This window comes from Mirounga leonina, unplaced genomic scaffold, assembly GCF_011800145.1.
Source record: "Mirounga leonina isolate KUSES-001 unplaced genomic scaffold, KU_Mleo_1.0 Mir_200, whole genome shotgun sequence".
NCBI classification, from domain to species: domain Eukaryota; kingdom Metazoa; phylum Chordata; class Mammalia; order Carnivora; family Phocidae; genus Mirounga; species Mirounga leonina.
The window spans coordinates 24,429,916-24,443,238 of NW_023270503.1; the positions used below are offsets into that span (position 1 = coordinate 24,429,916).

Sequence of the window (13,323 nt, forward strand, 5' to 3'; positions counted from 1 at the left end):
CGGGCCCCGGGGCCCCCGCCGGCCGCGGCGCTCGTGGGCAGCGCCGTGTGGCGCGTGGAGCGCGCGGGGGCCCGGGGCTGGCGCTGGGAGCGCGCCGTCGGCGTGGACTGCAGCGCCCCGGAGCCGCGCTGCCTCTGGCTGCCCTGCCTCGCCCACAGCGACCGCCGCGCGCCGGGGCCGCGCCGCGCCAGGGTGAGCGCAGCCGGGCTGCCGGGCCGGCGGGGGGTGGGGGCGCGGAGAGCAGGGGTCGGGCGTTGTCGGGGCGGGTGGGCCACCAACTCCTCGGGATCCTTGAGCCGAGCGCGCCCTGCATTCCGGGACCGTGCCCCGAAGTCGGGAGTGAGTGGGGAGCTGGAGAGATGCGGGCGAGGGTGGCAGGTTGTGGCTGGGAGCTTTTCCGGGGGTGCTGGATGTGGACCCCCAGTCTGGGTGGTGGCCTGCAGTGGCTCAAGCCTCTTGGTTTATACGCCGCGGAAGGATGGAAGGGACCAGGGTTGTTTGAAGAGATGCTGGGGCACGGAGTCCTGGAGGTCTGCCGGGGCAGGGAGCCGGTCAGAGGCAGGCAAGGGTGTTAGTAAGTGGAGTGGAGGGCACCACTCTGCGTGCTCCCTGGTAGGGGTGGTGGGCACAGGGACACAGGAGGGTTTCCTCGTAGGGCAAAGGAGGCTGAGGTGACAGGTAATGAGTGATCTCAGGGGGAGAACTGACAGGGCTGGAGATAGGGGGTGGGGACAATGTGTCTGATGTCCGGGATCGACCAGGCTGGTAGGGCGTGAGTCACAGTGGGCGCCATGCCCAGCATGAATGCTGTGCTCCCTGCAATGACCTCTTTATGCTCCTAGGGGGGAGGAGCAGGACTCCTGGGTTCTGGTTCCCGGTGTTGCTAACCCACCACGTGTCCAGTTCTAACTTGTGGCCCTGGGGCCATCTGCCCTCTTCCCACCATCAGCTGGCCTTTCTGGATGTCTCTTTCCTGACACGAGGCTGATAACATTTGGAGATAGATCTGGGCCAGGAAAGCGGTAATCAGTGATGCCCCTGTGTCCCCCCGAGCCTCTCCCTCTCCATCCCCTTGTCTCTGTGCCTCCCCCAGAGAGGCAGAAGTGGGGATATGTGTGAGCTGAACCCCTTCCCAGGCTAGTCGCCTTTCTGTTCCCGTTGCTGGCTCCTTCTCTGTTTCTGTGTCTCTCCCCTCCCTCCCTGTCAAGATGAGAGCCGGACCCAGTGTTGTCCCAGGTCGGAGGGGAGGAGAGGAAATGTGTGCATCATAGCATGCAGGATGGAGGTTAAATCCAAGGAAGAACTTCCCACAGGGGAGCCACCAGATCTAGCTGCAGATGGGGACTGTGGTGTCCCCTCTTCAGGCAGGGGTGTAGTAGCTGCAGCAGGGGGATTACACACTGACATTCTCAGAAGCTGAGTGGAAGGGTTGGGGGGAAGGGAGACTGGGAGGAAGGAAAAGAGGAAAGGGAGAGGCAGAGATAAGGGAGGGGGTGCCAGTGGTGTTTGGGTCAAGAGGGGACCTGAGAGAAGAAGGCCTGCCCCCTACCCTGGATTACAGCCAGGCCCCCAGAGACAGGCACCCCCAGGCACCTGGCAGCCCCAGGCAGGATGTGTGCTGGAGGAGGGGTGGGGGGTGTGTGGGGACCTGTCCCAGCCACTTCTCATCACTGGGGCAGCTGGTGGCTTAAACCTTAATCCAGGACACCGGCAAAACAATGGGCCCTGCGAACAGCCTCAGCGCTGAGCCCTGAGCCCGGGTAGAGGGCGTGCAGGGGAGGCAGCCCACACTGGGGAGGAGCAGGGGCTTCTGGTAGGAGCAGGCAGGGAGGGTCCCCCAGGCCCTCTTCTCTCCCTGATCAGTTCCTTGCCAGGTCAGCAGAGATAGGAAATCCAGGGGATTTCAGATCTCGGGAGAATTCCCAGAGAATTTTCTCCTCTGGACTCTTCAGACCCCTCATGGGGGTGTGGGGCTCAGTGGAACTGGAGGGGCTATAGCTACAAGTGGAAGGAGCCAAGGGGTCATCTCTGGGCCTCCTGTCCCAAGCTGGGATCTCAGCCAAGGCCTCCCGGACTGGGGGGCACCCAGCTTTTGCTCCGACCCTTCAGCGGAGTGAGCACTCACAACCTCATCTGGAGGCTTTCCAGATGGATATGATTAGAATGGTCTCCCTGGCCTGGAGCCTCGCTCGGGCCCCCTGTACCTTACACCTGGCTGTGTTCTCTGGGACTGCATGAAGCAAGCTTACTGCCGCTGTCATGTTTTTCTTTCATCTTCTGAGACTTGAGGTTCCACCCCCTCTCCCAAGTCTGTCTGACTACAGTCCCATTTCCCACCCCACACAGAAATCCCTAGCAAGGGCGCCTGGGTGGCTCAGTTGTTAAGCATCTGCCTTCGGCTCAGGTCATGATCCCAGGGTCCTGGGATCAAGCCCCACATCGGGCTCCCTGCTCAGCTGGGAGCCTGCTTCTCCCTCTCCCTCTCCCCCTACCCCCTGCTCGTGCTCTCTCTCTCAAACAAATAACATCTTTAAAAAAAAAAAAAAAAGGGAGAAGAAAAGAAAAAAGAAATCCCTAGCAAAAGGGCTGGGCCCAGGGCTGCCTTCCACCAGAAGTGTGAACAGGCTGGGGGATGGATTCATGAAGGAGCGTCTTAGTATCAGTTCATCCGAGTCGCAAATGTGAACTTTTTCCAGCTGTTAGATGGGGGAGAAGCGGACTTAGTGGGGCAGGGGGAGTCCTCACCCCAGAGCTGGTGGGCTTCTTCCCTCTACACCCAGTTGCCTTTGTTCCCCTGAGGACTCCTGCCTGGTGCCAAGGAGGAGTGGGGGGTTGAGGACTGTCAAGGGTGGGGGTGAAGGGGCTTCTTGCCCTCTGAGGTTTGGATGAGGGCCCTCAGATAGGTTAGGATGCCTGCGGTTGGAGGTTAAAGAATGCTGAGGAAGGCATCCTGGCTTTTCACCATCTTCTCCAATCTGCCGTCCGCCGCCCTGGGCACGCATCTGTCTGACACCCTTCTGTCACCCACTATCCCTCTCTGTGTCTGAGCAGGGAACCTGAAGCCAGAGCTGTCTCTCAGGCGGTGTCCGTGCTCTTCTCTTGCTTGCCCCAGAAGCAGACCTGGGTGCCCCCCAACCCTGGTCTTCAGACATCCTCTGCCATGTCATCTTGGGGAATCCCAAGTATTCCATCGGGCCGGCCAGAGGGCAGCGGAGTGTCTCTCCCACCCCCACCCGGTTCCCCTCTTAGATCCAGGGAACAGCCAGGCCACTGGCTGGGCTCCGGAGCCTCAGGAAGTCCCTTCAGTTGTCTGGTGTCCAGGCCGCTCCCTCGTGGCTCCAGCCCCCCACCTGTTGTAGTTGCTGCTCCTGAAGGATGCGCACGTGTGTGTCTGTATGTCTGCGGCATGTGCCGTGTGCCTGGGTCTGTGTGTACGTGCGTGTGTGAGGCCCTGATCATGTGCGACCGTGTGTGCACGTGTTTGTCTAACCTAGGTGTGCGTGTGTATACTCCTCTGTGGGTCCATCCGTGTGCACCTTGGCACAAGAGTGTGCTTCTCTGGGTGTGTGGTGTGTTGCGTCTGCAGGAGTGCGTGTGGATGTGTCTGTGTCTGCATAAGTGTGTGTGTGCGCGTGTGTGCGCGTGTGAGATGGTGCAGCAGCGGCAGTGAGCGCAGATGGCTGCAGGCACCCCCCGGGCGAGAAGCTGTGTGTCCAGCGTCCGGAGCATAGTAGGTGCTCAGTGAACGTTCGCCCAGCTGGCCTGGATGAATACCTGGCTGGCTGGAGGGAGCCGGTTCCCTGGAGGCAAAGTCCTCATGAGGGGATGGAGGGGAAAGAAAGCAAGCAGCAGCTTTGGGCTGGTGAGGGTGGCAGAGGAAGGAAGGGGGCGAGGAGGAGGTCAGGAGCAGGGGAGGGGCCTGGAACCCCCCCCCCCCCCCCCCCCCCCCCCCCCCCCGCTGCCCCAGTCCCTCCTCCCGGCCGCGGGAGGCGGTGTGCTGACTTGGGAGCGTGGGCCACGCGGCCACTCAACCCTGTCTCGCTGTGCTCCCACAGCTGCCCCTGGGCCCGAGAGATGGGTGCTCCCCTGGGCGCCCCCTCCCCTGGCAGGGGCCGCGGACCCTGCTGCTGCACAAAAGTCTCCAGGACGGCTTTGGCTTCACCCTGCGCCACTTCATCGTGTACCCGCCCGAGTCCGCCGTGCACTGCAGCCTGAAGGTACACCCGCCTGGCCCCGCCCCCGCTGCCCTGGCCGGCCCGCGGAAGCTTCAATGAGGGGCGGGGAGGGGAGAGCCCTTTGCCCCGCCCCCTCCACAGCCCTTCTCCTAGGGCCTGGGCGAGGGTCCCTGAGGGGCAGGGACAGCCCTGGCTGGGTCGTTTGCATTGTGTGAGTGTGGACAAGCTCCTTAACTGCTCTGGGTTTGGTCTTACCAGGAGAAGGGGCAGGGTGGATGGTTCTGGGCAAGGAACTCGTGGGGGGAGCCAGGATGCTCATGCCCACCCCCAGACTCTTGGCCTCTGGAAAGTGAACAACCTTCCCTGAGACATGGAGTTCTGGGGACTCTTTGTCCTCTTTGGCCACTTCTTAGCTGGGTTTGTTGCCCTCTCCCTGGCCTGAGCTCTTGGGGAGTTTGTTTTTGTTTTGTTTTCTTAATTTTTTAATTTTAATTTTAATTTTTTTATTCTTATGTTAATCCCCATACATTACATCATTAGTTTTAGATGAAGTGTTCCATGATTCATTGTTTGTGCATAACACCCAGTGCTCCATGCAGAATGTGCCCTCCTCAATACCCACCACCAGGCTAACCCATCCTCCCACCCCCCCCTCCCCTCTAGAACCCTGTTTGTTTTTCAGAGTCCATCGTCTCTCATGGTTCGTCTACCCCTCCGATTTCCCCCGCTTCATTCTTCCCCTCCCGCTACCTTCTTCTTCTTTTTTTTTTCTTAACATATATAGCATTATTTGTTTCAGAGGTACAGATCTGAGATTCAACAGTCTTGCACAATTCACAGCGCTTACCAGAGCACATACCCTCTTGGGGAGTTTGTTTTAACCCACCTCTGGGACTCCTGGAGTGCCCCAGCCCACCCTGGCCTAGGCTCTGTGCTCTGGAGAGCACCAGGCTGGGAGGAGGGTGCCGTGGGTTCTAATCCCGCTGCAGCTCCTACCTCACTGTGGATCTTGAGGTGGAGTCACTCTTCTCTGGGCTCCATTTCTCCTGCTGTAATGTGAGGGCATTTATCTACTTGACCCCCAAGAGCCCTTCTGGCCCTAATATAAATGTCAGGTTCTCTGAGTCCTGGAACCAGGGTTGTGGCGCCCAGCATACAGCGTGGGCTGAGCGGGGAGGGCCTCCCTGCCCGTGAAGGAGGGTGAAGCAGGCTGGCAGGAAGACATGAGGGGGCCCTAGGCAGGAACCAGGGCTCCCCAGGAGGGCCCTGCTCCCTCCCCCAGCTCTCTCCCAGCAGGGGAGGAAACAGATTTATTTTGGAGTCAGTGAACCCCATTCTCCCCTTCCTTCAGGGCTGGGACCAGCTGTTGGGGGCTCTCCCTTGGGAAGCTCAGTCCCATCTGCCAGAGAACCAAGGCCTTGGGTTTCACTGTCTGTGTCTGTGGACTTGCATGGCTCTCTGTGTGTAGTCAGGTGCTCAGTATACTAGTCATGTGCATGTGTGTTTGTCTATCTGGACATGTGCATACGGGTATCTGTAAGTGTGCATCTCGTCCCTCATCCATGTGTGAATCTGGGAGCACCTGCATAAACGATTCCCATTGTCTGCAACTGTGCTTAAGAGTGTAAATGGAGGGTGATGGTATGTGAGAAGGGCCCAGTCCCCCCTTGACGCCCAAGGACCCCAGCCTCCTAGGTCCCTGGAACCTCCAGTCCTTCCTGCCCTTTTTCCCCAGAATGTCCCTCCCACCTGGCCCCTGCCACCTTCTCTCAGGGAACCCTGCTGAGGGGTGACCGGTACGGAAGCAGCCTGAGTGGTCGAGGCTGGGTGGTAGGCCTGGCTCAGAGAGACCTCGTGCATGTGGGGCGCTGGAAGACCCCAGGCAGGGCAGGCCAGGGACAGGCTCCATCCCATTTCCAGAACCTGCCCAGGGGTGGGAGCCCTCCGGGAGCTCAGCTGTCTAAATGCATCCGTCTGTCTCTGCCACGAGCTCACTCTGCTGTCAGGTCACATCAGCTGGCACGCACACTCCACTCGGGGAGGGGCAGGGGCAGAAGGACTGCTCTCCAGCAGTGCCCAGCGGCTTCGTGTCCTGGGGTGCCAGAGAGTCCTGGGTTTCAGCCCTGCTTCTGCCACTGCTTCTGAGTGGCCTTGGACAAGTCACGCCCTGTCATCTGCTGTGGGATGGATGGTCTGTGGAGCATGGTAGATCAGATGACACCCAGCATCGCGTCCAGCTCTAATGTGCCACGTCCTGCTGCCCTGTCCTGTCTCCCTGACCTCCTTTCCCTCATTTCTGTTTCCTCCCCAAATCCGGTACTCCCTCCTCACTACGAGGATGATCCCAGAGGCCTCCCTAGTGGGTCTCCTGGACTCCATTTCTTAGCCTTGCTAGATGTTAGAATCCTCTTCCTAACTGGTATTTCACATCCACTCTCTCCCACCCAGGAACCTTCACTGGCTCCCTCTTTCTCTCCTTTCTACCCCACACGCTTTAGTTTGACTTCTGGCACTTGCTGGTGTTGCTTTCTTTCTCCTTCAGCTCAGCTGATCCAGTCCCACAAATGCTTGCTTCTTTCTGCCACCCAGCGCCCGCCTTCATACACCCCTCCCCTGCCCCAGAGCGCCCTTTCCCCTCCCTCCTCAAACTTGCCTTAAAATCCCCTCCCCCAGAGGGGTGCTAATCAGGCCTTCCCTGCCATTCTCTAAGAGCTGATAGCCACTGTTTGCACTTGTCCTGCCTGCTTATCAGTGTCTGCCTGGATCCTCTCTGTGGGTTAGCGCGTTTGGAACGGCCTCCATCGGGCTTTGAGCTCCCCAACGAAAGGGGTCATGGGTCCCCCATTGGATTGGAGGCTTTCAGATGGCTGAGATACAAGGCTATGGGATCAGCAGTCACGAGAGAGGGTTCATATTACTGGGGAATATTGCCTGGGACTTGATGTCCCCACTGACACCCCCCCCCGGCCCCCTCTGGGCATTGGGCTAGTTGCAGGAAGATAAGAGGGAGGCTGCTGGGTGGGGGAGCTTGAGGGGCCCGCCCAGGTGGAGCTGCTGAGGGCTGGATGGAGGGTCCACACCCACCTCTCTGTCCCCTGCAGGAGGAAGAGAATGGAGGCCGAGGAGGAGGAGGTAAGGAGTGGTGGGGATGGGTGCCAGGGCTGGGGCTGAGCTGGGAACTGTCCTCCAGCTTCTGTTTCTCCCCCTCTACCCCAAGTCAGCCTGGATTTTGCTACCCACCCCCCACTGTTGTTCCAGTCTTTGCTCTTCTCTGTGTCCACTCTGGATATCTGCTCTCTCTCTCTCTCAATCCTTCTTTTCTTTTCTCACATTTCTCTCCCTCTGGACCTGTCCATTCCACACTGGGAGCAGGGGGTGCTCTGGGGAGCAGATGGCTCTCTAAGACCTGGCCCCTGGCCCCTGGGAGTTACTCCCAGCCTAGACTGAGGCACAGACAGGCCTGCAGAGCCTGGGGGCTGGCGATAGGGTGCACCTGACCAATGGCTGTCCTCAGGGATAGAGACACTGGGGTTCTATTGTGTGTAAAGGGAACCCTGAGGTCTTTATCTTTTCAGATGTGGGCCTAACTCCCCTGGTTGTCACCCTTGCTAGACCAAGGGGCCCCTTTCTGCCACCCAGGGTATTCAAGACGGGCAGCCTTCTTTCTCTGCCACAGGGGCTTCTGCTGGGCAGCCCGTCGAGGAGGCCCATGGGGGTGAGGGCAAGAACCAGCTGACTTAGAACAGGCTCATTCGTCTGATGGAGACAGTTAGCTGCAGAGGATAATTGTTGGGGTGTAATGTGATGTCACAGGGGGGAGTGTCCATCTCGGGATCTGAAGGCCTCTGCTTAGGCGCCCCCCCGACTCTGGGGAAGGGATGGGGAGGGAGGTACAGGCATTGAGTGTCTGTGAGCTGCGGGGCCTTTCTGTGGCTCTCCCCAGGTCTGTGGGTGCGGACCTTCTGCCCCGCTGGTCGGGGAGCGCCAGGAGGGCAAGGCCCACGTCTGTCCGTCTGTCTGTATTAGTCTGCTTTCTGGCACAGTGCTGGGGCGCGAGAGGCATTTAAGGAGTGACCCTGTGTGTCCGTGTAGGTTTTCTTCCACATGGGTTTTTGTTCTGCCAGGGGTGTGTCCTCTTGTCTCCCCCCATGCATCTGCGTCTCTATGAACGTGCAGGTCCATATTTGTGTCCGTGTGAGTGTGATCCTTCTCTGAGCGTGTGTCCCCTGTGTGTGTAGCTGTGCATGGGTGTGATCTTCAGCAGCCACCCCCAGCTAACCTGGCTGATGCCCACCAGGACCCTCCCCCCGGCACCACCGCCTGGAGCCCATGGATACCATCTTTGTCAAGAATGTGAAGGATGACGGCCCCGCCCATAGAGCGGGCCTGCGCACTGGTGAGCTGTCCGGGGTACCCAGCTCCTGGTGCTTCCCTGGGTCTCTTCTCCCTACCCTCTCAGGAAGGGCCTCTGCCACCCCTTGGCCTGCACACATTGCGACCCTGCCCCTTTTCTCCAGGAGACCGGCTGGTGAAGGTGAATGGGGAGAGCGTCATTGGGAAGACCTACTCCCAGGTCATAGCTCTGATCCAGAATAGGTGAGCGCCCCCTGCCTCCCTTCTCCTGTAATAGCTCCCAGCCCACTCACCGAGTCCCTGCACCCCACCCCCTTGACCCTGGGGGGTGCCCTGGCGACCAGGATCCCTGTTCTCCCAGACCCTGTTGCCTCAGCCTGGACTGACCCCCTGCCCTGTCTCTGTAGCGATGATACTCTGGAGCTCTCCATCATGCCCAAGGACGAAGACATCCTCCAGCTGGTGAGTCCTGCCCTGCTGTCTGAAGTGGAGGGCCACCGGGGCCTGGGGGCATGATACATCCCTTCCCCTCAGGCCTCCCTTCTGCATTGGACACTTTGGGAGGCAAAGAAGAGTGTCGGGGGCAGCACCGGCCCGGCATTGCCCAATCGGGGCTGCCAGGCCCATCCCTGGGCTGAGGCTGGTTGTTGCTTCAATCAGGACTGCTCTCTGTGCTGGGGGAGGGGGAGGGGGAGGCGGCCTTGGCAGGCAGGATTCCTGCCAGGGTATCTGGAAGGAGGGTGGCCCAGCAGGCCCTGCCAGACTGGCACGTTCTTGTCGGCTCCCAGGAGTCTTTTCTCCACACCCCCTCCCTGCCTGGCCCCGAGTGAGCATGTCTCTTGTAGATGTGTCCACACACACACACACTCTCCACTCCACCTTCCAGTGCTCCCGTTCACACCCATGCACCACTCCATGAACCCCATGCACCACTCGATGCACAAGCAGAACACGCTAGATACACAGCCACACAACAGAGCCCCACAGCACCTACCCGTCCTCCAGCTCACCAGACACCGCACGACGCCGTATCCCAGATACGCCTCCCCAGGCCCGTGCGGCGACGCACACAGGCACATCCCCCCACATCCTCAAGCCTCCCAGTACACAAACATCAAAACAGCACAACTGTCACAGCACACGTACCCCGACGTCTCACCACCACGTGAACACTCACTGACGTCACAGAGGCTCGCTGTGGTCACGGCACATGCGCCCACAGACATCACAGCATGCTGCGGGCCCGGGACCGGCTCGGGACGCATGGGCCAGGTGCCCCTCCCTCTTTGGGCACTTTAGCAACACCCAGAACCTGGCCCGGGGCTGCCACGCACAGAGCAGGCACCCAGACTGCATGCAGGGTACCCTGCCCCACACACTCTGTGCACACACGCACACACACACTTGCACACTCTCTGTGCACCCTGATCCCAGTCCTGGCCCAGAGCTCAGGCCAGTCCTCTCTGCCCAGTGTCCAGTTTCCTGATCTCATGGGTCTCAGCCAGATGCCAGCTTGCTTGCCCCCAAGGTCACTGCCCCCCGGGGGAAGGCTGAGGGCCAAACCCAGGAGGCCCTGGGAGCCGCCGGGCTGGCTTCTGCCCCGGATGTGCTCGCATAATCACACTAATCACAGTGCCATGCTTGGCACCATGCCCCTCTGGGAACCTCCACCCTCTGACCTGGATTGTCCCCTCGTCCTTCCTGGGGAGGGGGACGTAAGGCTGGAGGCTCAGAGAGGTGGATGGGCTCCCCACGAGTCTCAAAGGCCCTGCGGGTACACTTCCCCCAGGCTGAGGCGAGGCCAGCAATGAGGGAGTGACAGGGCAGCATCTCGGGCTTCCCAGGATCCCTCCGGCCTTCCCGGAGGGCGACGGCAGGGTGGGGAAAGCAGCAGCCTTGAGCTCTGTTACCCAGAGAGGTCCGAGGTTGAGGTCCGAGGTTGAGGTCCGGGTGGGCAGGCAGCCCCAGATGTCAGCATCTGGGGCCCTGCGCCGGCCCCCCACCATCCCGGGCCAGCCAGAGGGTGGGGCCCAGGCATTCCTGTGGTTGGGAGCCAAGGCTGGAGGCCAATGGGGCCTCGGCAGCTGCTGACGCCACCGCCGACGCGGCGAGGCCCCTCCACACCCATCTCCCCCTCCCTCCTCCTCCTCCTGAGAGAGAGAGAGAGAGAGAGAGAACGCGAGCGCGCGCGAGAGCGCCGGTGGGGGCCGAAGGCGGCCGCAGGGAGGGCAGACTGGGGGTGGGGGGGCTCGGAGGCTGGGCCAGCACGGTGGTCAGTGGGGGTTAGCCCGGAGCCGGGCGAGGGCGGAGGCTGGCCGAGATGCTGCCGCCGCCCTGAGGCGGGGAGGCTGGGGAGCCGGCAGGATGGCAGGAGGGAGAGGTATGTGAGTGTCGCCGGCTGGGTGTGTGGGTCTGACGGGGGCTGAGTGTGTATGTGGGGGGGTGTGGTCTAACTTGTCCTCATCACTTGATGTGTGTGCCTGGGACCCGAGGTATAGTTATTTGTGCGTGTCTGTGTCTCATTGTGTTTCGCTCTGTGTGTGTGTGTCTTTGGGTGTGTATTTTCCGGGATCTCCTTGTGGTGTGGCACACACATGCTCGCGCGCGCCCATGCGTGAGTGTGTCTGTGGGTCTCACCCTCCCAGCCTTTGATACCTCGCCCTGCAATAGGCCCCCCGACACCCAACAAGGGCCAGGCTAGGCCAGGGCCACAAGGCCGCTGTCCCTGGGGGCTGCCTCCTTTTTTGGCTGGGCCTGGGCACCGGCCCTGTCACTCCTCAGCAATGCAGCGTCAGCCTCAGCTCCCAGTGCCAGATTCCAGGCCTGGGGTGGCAGAAGGTGGCCCAAGGCCCCTCAGGCAGTCTGGCCCCTCCCCCAAGCCTGGCCCAGAGGGAGCGAGAGGTGGGCAAGTTCTCCTCACGCCAGCTCCCCGTCCAGGGGATGGAGGGACGGCTGGGTTTTCCCAGCCCCAGCCCACCCCACCGTGGACACACCCCTTCATCGGCTTCCCTCTGTCTCCGGCCACCTTGACTGGTCTCCGGTGGGGTTTCCCAGCTCTGCCAGAGGGGCTGTGGGCACTGTTGGATATAAGGAAGCAGGGAGGCGGCTGAGGCCAGCGTGGGGGGAGGACCAGAGAAAACAGATGTTGGAATGTTTGTGGCTAAAGGCAGTCCTTGTCATAAGTCTTAGAGAAATCCTGGCTATTTCTCCAGTGAGAGAGAGAGAAAGAGTGTGTGTGTGTGTGAGAGAGAGAGAGAGAGACTCTCAAAGGCCTCTAATTTCTTTGTTCTCTCCCTCCCTTCCCCCCGACTCTCTTTGGAGCATGCCCTCCCTCTCCCACCCACTCAGGGCTCCCCCTGCTTGGTCCTTTCCCTCAGTCCCCTTCTCTGGGGTCTTGATCTCCCAGGGCTGCTGTAGATCTTCCTTGTGGGACTCGTCCTGCCCTGCTCACCTGCCTCTGTGTCCCCGGCCAGGCCTACTCCCAGGATGCCTACCTGAAGGGGAACGAGCCGTATTCTGGAGAGGCCCGGAGCATCCCAGAGCCACCCCCAATCTGCTACCCTCGCAAGACTTATGCCCCGCCAGCCCGGGTCTCCACCTGGGCCACTATGGTGCCTGAGCCCCTCTCAGCACTGCCCAGTGACCCCCGGAGTCCTGCCGCCTGGAGTGACCCGGGGCCCCGCGTCCCTTCTGCCGCCCGCACCCATCCGGACAACTCTTCCTTGGGGATGAGCCAGCCCCGCTCCAGCCCTGGTGCCTTCCCCCGCCTCCCCTCGGAGCCCCGGACGCCCCGTGCCTTCCCTGAGCCTGGCGGCCGGGTGCCCCCCAGCAGACTGGAGTGCCAGCAGGCCTTGTCACACTGGCTGTCAAACCAGGTACCCCGCAGGGCGGGGGAGAGACGGTGCCCTGCCATGCCCCCCCGGGCCCGCAGTGCCTCCCAGGACCGGTTGGAGGATGTGACTGCCCACCGCCCATGGCCCTGTTCCACCTCCCAGGGTGCCTTGAGCCAGTTGGGTCAGGAAGGCTGGCACCGAGCTCGCTCAGACGACTACTTGAGCCGGACCACCCGCTCCGCCGAGGCACTGGGGCCAGGAGCACTGGTGTCGCCCCGTTTTGAGCGCTGCGGCTGGGCTTCCCAGCGTCCGTCTGCCCGCACCTCTGCCTGCTCCCCCAGGGACCTCCCCGCGCCCCAGGCCCCACCCCCACCTGGTCTCCAAGGCCTGGACGACATCGGGTACATTGGATACCGGAGCTACAGTCCATCATTCCAGCGCCGGACTGGCCTCCTGCACGCACTCTCCTTCCGGGACACACCCTTTGGGGGGCTGCCCACCTTCAACCTGGCTCAGTCCCCGGCATCGTTCCCACCGGAGGCCTCCGAACCGCCCAGGGTTGTCCGCCCGGAACCCAGCACCCGGGCTCTGGAGCCTCCCACTGAGGATCGTCGCGACGAGGTGGTCCTGAGGCAGAAGCCTCCCACAGGCCGCAAGGTCCAGCTGCCCCCTGCAAGACAGATGAACCTTGGGTTTGGGGAAGAGTCCCCAGAGCCAGAGACCAGTGGGCGAGTAGAACGCCTGGGCAGGAAGGTGGCCCCTTTGGCCACTACTGAAGACTCTCTGGCTTCCATCCCTTTCATTGGTGAGTGATGGTACAGGTGGCTGTCTTGGGAGACTTGGTCATCTGTGCCCTGCTGTACCCCAGCCACCTGTCACCATGGGTGGAACTCTGGGTTGAGTGCTGATGGGATCAGTCTGTTTCTCTCTGTCCGTCCATCCATCCATCCATCCATCCATCC

At 61.2% G+C, this 13,323-nt stretch overlaps 1 protein-coding gene across 1 annotated transcript in view; it reads left to right on the top strand.

Annotated features, from left to right (window-relative positions):
- The window catches only part of ARHGAP23 (Rho GTPase activating protein 23), a 68,339-nt gene that overhangs the window by 21,145 nt on the left and 33,871 nt on the right, over positions 1-13,323 (top strand). The window contains exons 2-7 of the mRNA XM_035027466.1: positions 4,056-4,217; positions 7,277-7,307; positions 8,473-8,571; positions 8,693-8,771; positions 8,936-8,990; positions 12,002-13,166. Of these exons, the coding sequence (XP_034883357.1) occupies positions 4,056-4,217; positions 7,277-7,307; positions 8,473-8,571; positions 8,693-8,771; positions 8,936-8,990; positions 12,002-13,166 (1,591 nt within the window). The remainder of the gene's footprint in view (positions 1-4,055; positions 4,218-7,276; positions 7,308-8,472; positions 8,572-8,692; positions 8,772-8,935; positions 8,991-12,001; positions 13,167-13,323) is intronic.